Source organism: Ascidia mentula, chromosome 9 (assembly GCF_947561715.1).
Source record: "Ascidia mentula chromosome 9, kaAscMent1.1, whole genome shotgun sequence".
NCBI classification, from domain to species: Eukaryota; Metazoa; Chordata; class Ascidiacea; order Phlebobranchia; family Ascidiidae; genus Ascidia; species Ascidia mentula.
Window position 1 is genome coordinate 12,430,380 of NC_138574.1, and position 15,497 is coordinate 12,445,876.

General features: G+C 37.1%; 2 protein-coding genes across 3 annotated transcripts; both read right to left on the reverse strand.

Moving 5' to 3' along the window:
- Nucleotides 1-176: 176 nt before the first annotated feature.
- LOC145914264 (acyltransferase PGAP2-like) lies at nt 177-2,741 on the reverse strand. Its single transcript, XM_083002068.1, has 5 exons — nt 2,542-2,741; nt 1,863-2,021; nt 1,497-1,602; nt 505-711; nt 177-286 (listed from the first exon to the last, which is right to left on the reverse strand). Exons 1-5 carry the CDS (start codon nt 2,680-2,682, stop codon nt 177-179), a joined length of 723 nt encoding a protein of 240 aa, XP_082858194.1. The 5' UTR covers nt 2,683-2,741.
- Nucleotides 2,742-4,002: 1,261 nt separating this feature from the next.
- Nucleotides 4,003-15,382, reverse strand: LOC145914282 (formin-binding protein 1-like). Of its 2 annotated transcripts, XM_083002087.1 has the most exons (13): nt 15,308-15,382; nt 14,868-15,034; nt 14,362-14,509; nt 13,561-13,728; nt 13,321-13,449; nt 12,955-13,101; nt 12,395-12,592; nt 10,579-11,106; nt 8,941-9,050; nt 8,228-8,360; nt 7,129-7,259; nt 6,578-6,666; nt 4,003-6,167 (listed from the first exon to the last, which is right to left on the reverse strand). In XM_083002087.1, exons 1-13 carry the CDS (start codon nt 15,329-15,331, stop codon nt 6,016-6,018), a joined length of 2,124 nt encoding a protein of 707 aa, XP_082858213.1. In that variant the 5' UTR covers nt 15,332-15,382; the 3' UTR covers nt 4,003-6,015. The 2 variants fall into 2 exon arrangements, with proteins under 2 accessions (XP_082858213.1, XP_082858214.1); XM_083002088.1 differs by lacking the exon at nt 10,579-11,106.
- Between the last annotated feature and the right edge of the window lie 115 nt (nt 15,383-15,497).

A 15,497-nucleotide genomic window follows, 5' to 3' on the forward strand; every position in this document is an offset into this window, starting at 1 on the left:
GCGTAACATTTGTTTTTGGCAACCAGCTGACGAACATATCATTTTGCAAGCGCAGTAATATCCACAAACAAAGTTCGGTGTACCACGCTGTAGTAACGTTAACGTTGTTTTTAACACAAAAGATTGGCGCAAAAAAGGAGCCACTGGATTCGTTGTCAGCTCAACATTTTGTTCCTTCACTTCATTGCACAAAGTCGATAGTCTTCCAGTTCGAGGCCAGTTGTGTAGTGGAAAACCACGTTGGTAACAATAACGAAGTATTCGAACAGGGCAAATAAGGAATAAACTGTCAAAAGCAATACCTATATGTTACTATACAAGCTGCTAGTTTGTTTGCAAGATATTCACTTTTGCTCTATGCACTTTTAGAACGATTGGCGCAATGGTGAAAAATATTTCAAAAGCGGTATGACTGAAAAGGGTACTAGTCAAAAATATAAAGAACGTGGGCCTTGGTTGTACTTTCATTAGCCCGCGTGGAGTTACCGGAATATTTATACTTACCGCCTGTTTCGCAGTACCAATTGTGACGTACATAAAAGTACATTGCCAGCAGAAAAGATACTACATTGACAACCAGAATGACCAGTTTTCGTTTCGCCAAAACCTTCTCCCTTGGCGTTTTAATAACTGTGGTGTTGTGTAAGCAGTTCGAAATCATGAATACCAGGGCTCCAACCATGAAGGCAATGAAGAACCCTTCGTGTGCCTCTGTGACATAAAAGTGGCGAAGGTAAAAAATTCTTACAAATGAATTTACACCAAAAATATAAACCATTGTATTTTCGTATAGGGAGAGATTAGTGAATAAATGCAACTAAAGTAAAGTTTCTCACAATTGTTCAGGACATTTTCACCGAAACGACGTACCGTTTCGTTCCGGGTTCTTTCACCTCTATACATAAACCAACAAATTAGCTACTAAAATACAATACTATTTTGTCTCTGGCAGTGATTCCTAACCGCTGGTCACAACTATAATGACTTCAGTATCAGGACTTGTTCGTGGAAAATGCGGGGCTTGATTTAAACAAACTTTTTTTAGTTTGTTTAGCGCCAAGTTAAACCGCAGGGCCAATTATCTGCTTACAAGAAAAGGTCTTTTTCAAATCAGGCCTTTCGTCTTTTACGACCGGAAGGATTTTATACGGCTCCTTATTGACTTGGAGGTTTTGGCTCTAACACTAGACAAGTTTGAGTAACACTGGTCCAAATATATTCTATGACTTATCCACGCTAAAATACTAATTGATTGTTTGCTTGGTTTAATGTTTTTCACAAATCTGTGAATACAACCAAGAGTATTTTTATGTTTAATTCCATTCCAGATTGTTAATAAGTTGTGACATGGTATATTTCTATTTGATCAAGAACTGAGAATGTTTTTTTTGGCGAAACATGTATTTTTACATAGACTTTGGACACCAGGTATTTTTGTATTGTATTGGTATTTGTGTGTATAGTTGGTATACCATGGTATATAGAATGCAACTCACCGGCAATCTCGGTCGAGGAAACCACGGAAAGACCAAGCAAGCCACAAATTTCCACCAAGTTGCCACAAATGGCCAAACGGGCGAGAAAACGGTGGAAAACAAAGAGCTGCAGATATAAGCACATATGGGTAAGAGTTAGGTGTTGACTTTGTGACAATTTAATGGCAACTGAGAGTTAGAGCACCAAGATACTGAATAAATCACAGATATATTCGTTGTACAGGTAAAAATATAAAAATATATTTTTGACTATAAGCTGTGTCTTGAACAGTAGATAAAACCTTCAAGCAACGCCGATCCGAATTTAAGAACAAAAAATACTAAAAAAATAACAAATGTTAGGATGTTATGCGTTAAGCGGCTTACCAGACTGCTAGGTGAAATTCCTCGTGATTCCAGAAACGATTTAAAGGCAAACAATGAAATAAATCTTGGCAACATGTGCAGGAAGATGCATGCCCGCCAAACATAAGCTTGCGGTGTTAGACGAATGGCTGCGCTGACCGTGGGCAAAAAGTTAAATACCTGAAATAGATTAAGAAGTAGTTACGCCGAAGCGGTGGCTGTATTTTACTGTATGTCCGTTGATCGATTAGTGACAGTGATGCCAGGTAAAAATATTTTAAACCGTCAAATTTTGACCAATTTTGATCTAATTTAGCTGTAACACAGTTATTTGTGAATTCTTACAATCAGTGGCTTTATAGCCTCTATCGTGGTTACGTCGTTTGGTTCGGACCATGGTGCCACTTCCTATTAGGTTCTTTTCAAAAGCATGAAGAAAAAATACAATTTTTTTTTAAATCTTAACCAAATTTGATGAATTTTAAGGCATAGGATAACATAAACCAACCAGGATGCATGAATATGGGTTTAAAAGTTTCATTGGAAAAATCCCCCAATAAACCGACACCCGTAAAAATAACCTGCAACTCGATGTCGAAACCAGCCTAATCAAGCTGGAAAACCGACACCCTGGCAACACTGAATAGTGAGGCTAAAGATACCGTGTTTGCATGAATAATTGAAACATACGCAATAATACCTGACAGTGTGTACTTGTTGAAACATCGAAAGCAAAGAGAAGTGACCATATTACGGAAAAAGCAAATCCAATGAGAGGAAGAGATATTCCGATGCCACCGACCGTCACAACGTTAAGTCCAACTAACTCAAATCTTTTCATGACTACTAAAAGCAGCACCAGTCGCGTTTAATGTACATTGATCAATTCTGGCCTATATTCCCGACGTTTCTTCTGAAAATAATTTTTGTCATGAGCAAATACAAATTTGCAATATCGTGATAGGTCCCCATCAGCATAATTCAACAAAAAGATTAATTTTTACAACATTGTTAGGGCATTTCTGCCTGTTTTTATTATTACAACCTGAAAAATGCCTCAAAAGCTTTTCAAAAATGAACACAGACACCTTACAAATGAACCAGATAGTACAAGTTTATGCTGTGGCCACAGTAAAACAATTATTGTTTGTGCATTATAGGTTAATGCAACACTGCAAGGCAAAAGTAACCGAAATTATAAGCGCGTAAATCGTAAACCATTGTAAACAACATCTTGCGTTAGTTTACCTGTTGACTCGAACAGGATTTTGCATTTCCCCAACCACGTTCTATTGTAGTTTTGTGTAATGACAATAACAAAAAAGGCGTTATGACCTGACAGTAAAAGACCAGACTATTATCGTTTATTTTCGAACCAATGTGATCAACTTTAACAAATCAACACTTCAAATTTATGATTCCACAGGAATATTCAACACTCGGCACTAGGACAGCACGCTTGAGCAATAGACTACTACACAAACGAACTGTTGTTGATGGACAATCAACCACGCGCAGAAACTGTTTGTGCCTTGCCTTGATTCTTGACACTTTCGCATTAGAAACACGCCTGTACTAGAGATTTTTACCTGGGCGGAGGGTTCTAACCTAGCTGGGCTGAGTACACACACAAGCAGCGATACACAACAACGAACTACAAGCCACGAGCGTGCTGTGCAAATAGGCTGTCTGCTGATATGTTTTTAATGACTGGCACGTTGGGAAAAATACCTCGCAAGTTTAACGTACAGTTTATGGCATTCAGAAGATGCCTTGGCAAAAAGTTCAATCAAGTACGCCAGTGTATCGTCTATTGTTGTAACCTAACGTCCTGTACACTATTTCAAATATTTAAATACTCTATGCGATGAACGCAGTAAAGAAAATTAGGCCTCTATCCAAAACAATGCCTGAACTACTATAAAAAATAATTTGATACAAACTGGTGATAATAGGTACTGCATGCTGCTAACCTCTCGTCTCAAAGTACAGTATCAGTAGGACTTGCGCATTTTATATATGCACGTGTTCTTGTACTAAACTAAGAGGACTCCAGTCACCACAAATAGCCATAAGCTTTCTCGGCGCATAAGTTTGACTCTTGACGGCTGTAAATCCCAAGGCACGTGAGTTTGACTGTGGATAAATGCAAAAAGCCATCGAACCGTTATTTAATACGAACAAATTACTGTGGGTCGCGTAACGCCAATGAATAATAGAAAATGAAGTAAAGGGAAAATTCGAGATAAGCAGCAGCCGGGCAGGGGATGAAGGGTGCCATACTACAAGTGAGCAATTTGTTCAATATTTCGAAACTTGACATACTACACGCGTTTATATAGCGCTGTACTTAACATGCGCACAAGAAAACTGCAATTGCGTTTTGCTATTGTTCGTTGGTTTGTCGCAATGGCGGCAAAGTGTTAGTAAATGTAATATTAGCTCTGCGACAAACTAGATACTAGTTCGAGGCGAACACAAGTAAAAGGCGACGAACATTAAGGCATATGGATAGCGACGGGCACTATAACATATATTGCGAGTGCTATGTATGGGTTAATGTGTACGGACAACACTACATCAGAACAAATGATTGTCACATTGTAGCCGAAACATTGTTTAAGGCATTGTGAAGCGCACATTGAATGGTCAGCACGTAAATATTCAACTAAAATTTGAAAATGACGGAGTACAGAGTTCTTCATTTTTTTGTATAGTTCCAGAGTTAGTGTTTGAGGCGTGTTAATCAAACATTTGCAAAAAACGCCAAGTACAATTAGATGAACAAGGTTTGAATTACACAGAGCACGAGTCATGGTGATGAATAGGTAATTTTAGGGAGATGTTGTTTAAGGTGGTATGTTCTAAACTATACCCATGGTTTGTGAGGAGTAAACGTGGTATGTTTTGGTTATATGGGCCAGTGGTACAACAACAGAATTAGTAAAACGGAATGGGGTTGAAACTAAAAAATCGATAATTTCTTAGCGCAATTTAAGGAGGATTTCGGTTTGTGCAGGAAACAGCGGGAACTCAGGTCTGGAATCAGTGTGAAGTTTAAGTGATATGGTTGAGGAAGAAGCGAATCCGTTGCTCAACACAAATCTTTATCGTGAAAAAATTGCGCTCAGCGAATACACCGACAGTGTTATATGTGTTAAAACGTAAAACGGCAACTTAAAACAGGTACAACAGCCAATAGGCAAGCATTAAGTGTCACAACATAGAAAGAAACGCGTCGACTTTTAACACCCAGATTTCAACTTGGCTGAGACTATGGGTTAATGTGCGCAAGGTCAAGCAAAATAAAAAAAAAACGGCTTTGTTACCGAAAAATGACAAGAGACAATTTACACGAGGGTGGGAATCAGTGGTAATAACGACACTAAGTACATTTTTTGCGCTGGGCAGTCCATGAGTATATTTATACTTTAATAGCACATACCAGTAGCCATACAAACCTTTGAGTTCTATTATATGCTGCACAAGTACATATTAAGTAAATACTTCAAAAAAAAAAATTTTTTGTTTTTAATTTTTGTCTTATTGACAAAACCCCAATCAGTTCACTGGCATTTTTTGTACAATAAGGTGTATATCGTACCAGCGAAAATTAGAATTTAATTTTCTATTCGGATATTCACGTGATTATCGATCGGCGTACTAAGTCTTGTGTCAACTTTCAGACCAACAACAACACCGTTACTGCATTGGAAAACAAATTAAGGCAGTATGTAAAGGATCAAGAACTGAAACGCGGTGTTCTGTAATATTTGTAGCTTGAGTAAAGCCGACAATAAGTAATTTCAATATTCACTGGGGTTGAAATTTAGTTCAAGTGCAAGATCAATCGAATTAGGAAACGGGCCGTTATTGGTTGAATGCGAATCATCGTAGTGTTTTGTACCTACTGGCAATGACTATATGGCGACTAAATATCAGCACGGCGCGCCGCTACAACACTGATATATACGAGATCTACGCGGCAACGAATGCTCAAAGTCGCTCAAGAACAATGTGATTTGCTACAAAAAAGCAAAACCTCCTTCGTAGATTTCAACAAATCAAAACACGAAATTAGTTCTCAGTACAATCAAGAGTGCGAGAGTTCAGAACGACACGCGTCGCCGACCAGGAGGTCAAGCGAAGGTCAAAGGTCAGCGCAGGGTCACGGTCAAGTGTAGAACTTCACTTCGATGTAAGTGGTCGGAACGTATCCGTCCGTATCCCCACACATAGCCCGCGTCCATCCGTCCCCGCTGTCAGCTTCCAGAACCATGAATTCCTGTCCGGCTTTCATGGACAAAGCGCCGTCCGACTGTCCAGCTAAGTAAGGGTGGGAATTTTAAGTAACTTATATATATATATTTTTTTTTAACCCCACGTGGTATTTCTTTGGAGTAATACTAATTCAGGAACACTATGACAACGGATTTATTCCTAATTCTGAGAATACACAGACTGGCCCATAGTGCTGAAAACATTGACATGTTTTATTAAGTTAAAACGTTTTGGCAAAAACTATATAAAGCTGACCTGACTAAACAAGACATGTCAATGTTTTCAGCAATATGGGCTAGAATGTTTATTTTCAGAATTATGAATAAATCCGTTATTAGTGCTCCTGAATTACAATTTTACCAAAAAATAGTAAAGGCAGAAATAGTTGCACGGTTTTCCACGTTATCTTTAGCTAAGATTAAAAAAAACAATTACAGGAAATTAATGTAAAACACCTTCAAAGTCGTAGAGAGCAACGGCCGTTCCGATTGGTTCAGTTTCTTCGTCAAAATCGTCACCAAAACTCTGGTCTCTTTGTAAACCACTAAACATAAAAAGATTCTCCTGTGACCAAAGTCTGGAATTAACTCTCAATTTGGGATACAGACCTTCAATACACGTGTGATTGAAATAGATTGACATTCACGAAACTCGCATTTTAATCTTGGCATACGCACGGATATTTACAGGTTTATGTCGAGAACTAACATTAATTCGAGTTTGCTTAATTTGGGATAGAATGTTTGCATAATTATTGGAATCTTTAAAAACAGTCTTATGGGCTGCAAAGGTATCTGATTTATTCCACAAGTTAAATCATTTGTTGTTACAAAAAAGTCATTTGTTTAATATGAACAGAATAGCCAATACAGTGCTGGAGGCTATTCTGTTCATATTAAAGATTTACAAAACCGTTAGTTATGTTCCTAAGTCATTTGTTGTTATGTTTGAACACGTTTTTAACTTGGTTTATTTGAGAAAGCAAAACCCGATTAATGCAAGTTACCTGCTCTTGCTGTCTGTGTCGGTTTTCAAAGGTTGGTGTACGGGTTTCTGTTGTGGCTGTGGTTCTGGTGACGGCTTGGTCATTCGAGATGGGGAACCTTTCACTGTAGCTGCCGCTTCGTTGTACCAAGCCTAAAACATAAACTGGGTTGATATGGGAAGGTCAGTGTTGACGTTTTTTTGGCCAAATGAGGCGGTAATTGTTGCGGTCTACAAAGCTCCAGAAAACATCTCCCACGGGTTTGGTTCAACCGTTGAATTTGGCGTTACGAAATCAATAACAAGAATACAAGATATGCCTGAATTTGGAAACGGAAAAAAACACTGTTTTTAACGATAGAAAGGAAAACACCTTTTTCCGTCTGTAGTAACATAACGATTAAGTAAATGCGATTTTTACCATATGCGTGTACATCAGATTTGTGGCTTTATTTGGCAAAACCCCCTTGCATGCGTTTAATTCGCACAGGTGTCTGAATGAGTCAAATGAAAATGCACTTGATGAATTATTCAGTCCGAGGTTTCCAGTTGACCTCAACCTTTGTCAAGCCTAAAATTCCCGGTATTGTTTTTCTGGGGGGCTCAGTCACACGAGACTTGCCTAATTAGAATGGGTTTGATATATTTCACTTACTGGCTCACAGGAAAATCAAATTAATCAATTGGATATTGTGGGAGAATGAGACTAACACAAGACACATATGACACTGCAACCATATTCCTTTAATCATATTAAAAAAATTCTGAAACCGGATATTCAATTAGAAGGTTTGGAAGAGAGCTGACTGTAATACAACCTGACATGCCACGAACAATATCCTTAAAATAGTGATAGAGAGGGTTGCCATACCATGCTCATTTCTAAGATGTGTGTTTATTTTTGCAATCAGTATTCCAGGAAATACAAATGTGTTAACATCTTAGAAACATGTATGTGTGCAGTTTTCTTAAAAAAATGCGCTTATTTTTCTGTTGAATATGATTTTTTGAGCGGACCAGACGCCCCCCCTCCCAAAAAAAGGCCCAAAAGAAAACCTGGTTATAGATCGTAATCAAATGGGCTTCAATTGTTAAAAACATTTACATCCAAAGAATTTTACCTCATGTTGGTTTAGATCTGCCTGGAGTTTGTTAATTTTTTGTGTTGCGATGTTGATTTGATTTTCAAGAGAATTGGCATCACCAAGTGCAGGATTTGATCGGTAAACATCTTGCATCTTCAGGATTGCTTTCCTAAAATCAGACAATTGCAACATTAGGAAATTTTTATTTTAGAGCTTTGAAATTTTAATCAAGCTCAGACATGTGAGGGTAGCATAGGCATTGGTATGCAATGCATCCCACAATAAGCTGATAGGGCAGCTTTGTCTCATGACTGTGTTGTAACAATATTTCCTGTCCCTTTTAATTTAGTCATGAGCATGAATGGCGTAATTCGTAGCCTTGATTATTGGGATAAACTAAATTTTTTAAAGAAAAGATATTTTACTTTTTAAATTTTCAGCAAAGGCGACACAACTGAAAATACTGATATTACAACAAACAGTTCTGAGTTTAAATTAAACTTTGAATTAAGGTTGTACATAGATTAGGGCTTTTCAAACTATGGACCGTGACCCTATTTGTGGTCGTCAGATATAATTTAGTGGTGGTGAAGCAGAAACACGATCTAAGATTTAAAATGAAACTTGTACAGTTTTTTTAACAATAGTGTGTTGGCTAACCATTCAGAGGGTCACATAGAAATTTATTTTTCGAAATTGGGTTGCAGAACATGGGAGTCCCAGCACTAGAGAAAACACACACAATTTACCTCCCGTCATCTTCCTTAGTCAGTTCTTTCTTAATATCCTCGATTTGTTTTTGAAGTTTTTTTCGTCTTTGTTCTGGTGGAAGGTGAGAGTAATCCGGTGACTCAGCAACCTAAAACATGAATCATCACTTTTTCCACCTTTTTCAAGATATTACAATGGAAATACTTTCTGTTTTGAACATTTATGGATCAGATCAGTTTAACAATGAACTGTTTTTGTTCATTATACAGTCATTATGATGACATAATCACAGCAACAAGTACAGGCCACATGCTAAAGACACGTAAACGGAAGGCAAGCATTTAGGAGCAGAACTTATGATGTAAGTGTGTGTTGGACAACTAAACAGACAAGCAGGAAGTAACGGATTGAATCAGATACTTGGATGCTTGGCATAACAGCAACCTCACATGCACCACTACTACTTCATGTTTATGATATCTCCTACACATCACATTTACATGTGTGGGCTTGTGGATAATGCACTGCTTTGAATATGTGCTGTAGGTGACTGTGTGGTGTTGCATTGGTTGTACGCAAATACATTACACTATAAATGGTTTTTGTGGGGTCAGCAATAATAAGTAGCTATGAACAAGTCAATTAAAGTGATTTATGAAATATATCAAAGACAGTGTCAGTGCTTTATTGAAATAAAATAAGCCAACATACACCACCTTTACAAAACTTTCAAATTCAAATAAAACTCATTAGCTTTAGTCGTTTCACAGCTAATGATAGTATTTAAACAACACTAATCATTAGACATACAGTGTGCTCAACTATAATATCACATGTAGATTATGGCAAATATATGTGTCAGAGCTGGGCACACTTTTTAACTCATGCACAAGAATACATGCAATCATGATGTCATATCCCACTTCCTTATACACAATCTATTGTGAGTTTGAACAAAATTAGTCACTTGCATGAATTGAGTGGAGATTCTGAATTGGCCGGGTTTGCTTATGAAAGGTTATACCCTACAGTCTAAGAGGGAGTCATATACTGCTTTTAGATACTGGCATACTAGGTAATGTAGAAATATCAGTGTCGTAATTTTGGACAAAGTTTGCTGAAAGAATGACATGCACAACCCACTAAACTATGGAAAATAATAACATGCAAATGACATTGTGTAGCACATTCCCATGCATGACAATTGTTAGGTTAAAACAGGAAAGATTTAATACAACGCAAATGTACAAAAATGTACCAGCAATGTTTTTCTAGTCCTAAGCAAATGTCTGAGTTGCATGTAATGGGTAGCAAAAGCCTAGATGTATACAGTCCGTATGACAGAGCTGACATTTCATTTCCCAAGCCAATACCCAATAAGTCAACCACTATTTGGAGCTGCCAGCCAGAAAAACAAACACAATTTCAATTCCAAATCAACCAAAGCATGTAATATCAGAAAAAAGACTGTCTTATCTTCCAGAATCACTGCAAACATAGCAATTGGAAACGAAAAAAAACCCTGCACAATCCCAACCAACCAAAATCCATGCTTATGTCCAAGTTTGGGCTGAAAGGAAATGTACAAGCTTTTTGACTTGCAGTGGCAGCATGCTAAAATGAAACTAGACCTCATAAAGATTCATAGAAATGATACTTGGGGAGATGCAACTTACCGGCTCCCCATCACAGATCGCCACTTCATCGTATGGATTTTCAAAGCTAACGTCTCGTTTTTTTTCACCACCGGCTTCGATAAAGCCTTCGGTTGATATAGCAGACCCAGACATGTCCACTGAAATCGGGCCTGACACTTCAATTTTTGGAAAAAACTCTGGCGGTTTCGACATTCGGAACATGGTCTTTAGTTTCTTTTTATTTCTGGAAACAGAACTTCTGATGTCACTCCCAGCACGTTGACGTCCGTTTTCTTTTGCTTCATCAGGTTTGCTGCTTAACAAGTCAACTGAGGAACTCCGTTTTTCACGAGTCAAACTTGGTTCGTCAACTTCAACGTTAACATAGCTTTTCTTTTGTGTATACGAGAGCGTTCTTGATTTTTGTTGGCTTTCGGCTATTGACGGAGCACCTTGACTGGAATTTTCTTCTGCGTCTGATTTGCGGCTGTCGCTGTTCACACTCGAGGATCGCGGGATAGGAGATTCAGCAGAAAGTTGCTTGCGAATGTAATTTACTGGACCAGGCTATATTGCAGAAAAACCAGCAATAACCGATATTACCTCCTTCACAAATTTTTCCAGAAACAAGCCAACAGTACAAGTAATCATAGAAAATATGAATGTACCAAAGTAAACCTTTAGCTTTAAGTTGCAAGATATAAATTTTTCATTGACAATAACATGGTAAAGCATTTGTAGTTTTAATGGAAGCAAGCAGTGCAATTTCATTACATCTGGTTTTGACACTTAAAGAATTATGACCAAAAGCACACAAACCAGCTGTCATTCTCAGGGTTTAATATGTTACCAGGCCCCGTCCAAACACAAGACCACAAACAATTTGATTACATTTCCTTACTAAACATAATCGGATGCCATGTGTTAATGTTGTCCTATAATAAATACACGGACATTTACTGAGAAAACTGTTTGAACAGTGGAGACCAGAAACGCAGGAAAAGAAAACATATAGGTTGAATTACAAGACCAACAAACAAGGGCGCACCTCATAATTAAGGGTTATATGTCTGAATGATGGTTCAATCAATGCAAAATTGTGCATGTTTATGTAGTCGTTATACAGTGGTGTTCCATGAATTATGTGAGAGCTAAAATGTTAGAGGCACTCGGGAATGTATTTCATATTTTAGGAAAAAAATTAAACAAATGTGTAACCCTGGACATACTGTTGCAATTGGCACTTATTTCTTAATTAAAAAACCGAATATAAGTGTACGGTTTAATTTTTAGGTTAAACAGGAAACTATATGATGTGGACAGGAAAGCTGTCATGTTAGTACTTCAATACATGCAATGAATTTCACTGGAGGGTTCTAGTAAATCATAAAATTTACAAGATTGCTCACACACACATGCCAGTTGTTTAGGATGGCAGGTTGCACACATGCACATTTAGGCTAGGCAAGCTATCCGACCATGCAGCACCCAATGTATAATTAATTAAGCGTCTGTGCATTTGATGGATTGAAGTCTAGCAGAGTTTAATGCTCAGGCAGTAATTCAAATGATATTAGGTGACTGCGTACTAAAATTAGCCTGGGTTAGAAAAACTGTAGAAATGTGTGACAAATTTTGAAATCTAGGTCATAACTACAGGCATGACATTTGTCAGTACTAAACCCTATCCCATTACATGCCTCAGACAACAGGACAAGTGTAGGGTAAACCAAATGTAATGAAATACAACAAGTTTCACTTGCGTGTTATAGCAAGCAACTTCTTAACTGTGTGTGGATAAATATAACGAAGGCTATAAAAACCACCAAGCACAAACACACACAATTCCACGAACCTTTTTAGGGCCAAACAGCCAACTTAAACCACCCTTCCGATTCTGTGGTTTTCCGATGATTAGAGAATTCCTCTGATTTCCATCAGAACCATCTTCATGGTTGGTTTTTCCGTGTTGCGGGGAAGTGAAGTCTTCAAACTCCTTGGCACCTGGTGGCGTGAATCCTGACTTCAATTTCTCTACTACAAGGGCAGCATCCTGAACAAAACAAAGATTGAGCGCTTATGTTGAAACCTTACTACAAGGGTGCATTTGTGAATATGTTGAATAAGTGTGTATAAATAAGTTTTTGAATGTTAAACACTTGTTGTGCATTATAAAATAGATACAAAACAGGAATTGTATAGGAATTATCTGTAGCTTTCACGCCAGTCAGTTTTGTGATGAATTATTTTGTGGTGGCCATTAATTAATACCGGGTTACACTAAAAAACATCACATACTGTTGCCAGTATATTTACAAAGGGAAAGAACAATGCTCTATAATAAGCCTAAGGTCACTTTGCTGTGATGCTAAACTTCGCTTATGCAAACAAAATTTGGACCATATGCAAACAAACCAGCTTGGCATCGATAGCGTTGGCCGCCCGGTCCATTCCATCCAAGCACTTTTGAATGATGGGTTTCACTTTCTGCTCAATTTTAGCATATTCGATCATGAGTTCCTTAAACTTAAGAATTCCCTTTTCATCATTGTCACGGTAACTCTACACAATAGAAAATTTTTTATTTGTGTGAAACTAATACACAAAAAATAAGCAACCACACTTGTATTATACACACACCTTTTAAATGTTAACAGACAGGGTAGTGGAACAAGGTTTTAACAAAATAGCCCAAATTATAATAAAATAGTCTGGTATCAACCACAGTGGTAATTAGAAAAGTCATCATTTGTCATAATCGGCTAAAGTGAAACTACTCACAGCAAATATTTTTGGCATAGCGGTTTGGTAATGTTCTGATTGTTCAGAGTTAAACTGCTGTAAGAAGGCACCATAGTCAGTCTTGCAACCTTCAACAGAGTCTTTTCTGCTAGTCCACATGTGTTTGGCCTGTAAACCAACAAGGTATTATTTCTATTTATTAACATTTCCAGACAGTTTTTTCATTTTTATCCACAATCACTAACAGAATAAAAAAAAACAAGTTTATTAAAAATTTACTTTTTCCACATCTGCTTTGGTGACATTGGTGTCAGCGTCCAACTTCTCGAAATAACTTTGTGCACGTTCACATTCTTTCCATTCTTTTTCAAACTTCTTCTTAATTTGTTCTAATGTGCGCTCATGTTGGTCCAATACAGACTGCAGATGACGACCATCTTGGTAAAGCTGAAAGGGAAATGTGACTTATGTTAGTAAGTCAGCACAAAAAATTTCTCCAACCAACAGAAATTAAAAAGGGCCACAGTTTTGGGAAAAAGAATGTCATTTCTTATATAAACTTGTGCTTGTTTTGATTTGATACATTAAATACAACTAAAGATATTAATTCATATGCAGTGACACAGCAGGAAAATGGGTGACACAAACAATCAATGATTCATTCTAATCAATCATCAACACGCAATTCGATATACCAAGACCTAGCGACAATTTCAACATCATTATGCACTCGTGTTTCCTTGGTCATTCATTTTTACTGATAGAGAGTGAACGGCTATTGAAAAAAGTAGTGTGGCATGTGCAATGGTGTGTTGCAAAAGATTTAAAATGATTGCACAACTTGCCAAGCGGGCATACATTATTCATCTGACTTAGGTTGCCAAGACCACAGTGAAATCGATTTTGTACAAGATAAATTCTGGGTTAAGTGTTGGTGCTTACAGTAGGCAATGATACATATGGACGATAGAAAAAAAAAATTGCATATCAAGGTAATTCAAAGGCCTTTTATTCCATTTTTACCATATTAAAATGCAAATTACTATTCTTCGCACAGAAACAATCAACATATTTCTCTACCTTCTTTTTCTCAGTTTTTAGTTCGTTGTAGAAAACCTGAGCATTCTTACTAATGTTGGACATCATCTCCTCAGCCACTGTCTCATGTTGTCCAGCAATATCATTTAACTCAGAAAGCTGGTTTTGAAATGCCTTGTGTGTGGAAAACCTTTCAAAAACAAATTTAACAGCATTGTTTTGTTAGGGGTGTGCAAGGTTCGGTTAAAAACCTTCAGTCAATATATGCCCAAACTAATTTTCATGATGGCCATAATAAACGCTTGTTCACCTACAAATTATGGTTTAACATAAGTCTACTTTTAGATCCTTATTCTGGCACTAATTTTGCTAGTGTTTGTTTGATGCAGTACTATTTTGATGCACAAATTCTAACAGCATACACAAGTCCAGGCACTGTTGTTAAATTTCAATTAAAGCACAGAAAATGTAGAATTTGAAAAAAATTTAAAAACATGTTGTTTCCCAAGCCCAAATTAAAGATTGGCATGATTAGAAATCTTTCTTACATGCTTCGGTCTTCTTCTCGTTTTTTGGGTTGAAAACTCTTGACAAGTTTCCTCATCTTGGTCGCATATTCCATTTCTATGGAACATCGTTCTTTAACAAATTTCGCATACTTTTCGCCAAAGTCTATGTTGTGTTGAAGATGCTTGTCCACATTCTCAAACTGGTCCTGCAAAGATATTATATACAATTACCTTTATGCTAAAGAGCAACAAATTCCAATATCAAGACATTCAATATAATTCCCATGTTAAATGCAAGTGAATCTTGTTTTTACCCTTTATATACCCAAAATAAAAACAATGTACATACATGTTCCTAACTCTGATTATTTATTAAACAAGAACACATTCATATATTTACTTTTAAACAAAACACACTGTACATTTAATAAATCTTTAATTTGGAAAACCACATGGTACACACATAACAACAAATTTACCCATAATTCTGCTCCCCAATCCATCTCGAGTTGACTAAGCTCAAAAATCAAACCATAAACTGTATTGAGCGCATAAAACCTAAAAAAGGCAGGTTCAATTAATGTTTCTACAAATATTTTGGCAACATGCAACGAAAGACATGGTAAAATAGTACTTTTTACTAAGTAACAGCATTAACAACCCCCCAAA

Coding starts and splice junctions, on each gene's coding strand:
- LOC145914264 (XM_083002068.1), bottom strand. CDS start 2,682: ATGAAAAGATTTGAGTTAGTTGGACTTAACGTTGTGACGGTCGGTGGC. Junction 1,603..1,862: donor GAATTTCACCTAGCAGTCTG/GTAAGCCGCTTA, acceptor TTATATCTGCAG/CTCTTTGTTTTCCACCGTTT. Junction 287..504: donor TTGGTACTGCGAAACAGGCG/GTAAGTATAAAT, acceptor TGCTTTTGACAG/TTTATTCCTTATTTGCCCTG.
- LOC145914282 (XM_083002087.1), bottom strand. CDS start 15,331: ATGGATTGGGGAGCAGAATTATGG. Junction 11,107..12,394: donor GGCTGTTTGGCCCTAAAAAG/GTTCGTGGAATT, acceptor TCTGCAATATAG/CCTGGTCCAGTAAATTACAT. Junction 7,260..8,227: donor CAGATCTAAACCAACATGAG/GTAAAATTCTTT, acceptor TTTATGTTTTAG/GCTTGGTACAACGAAGCGGC.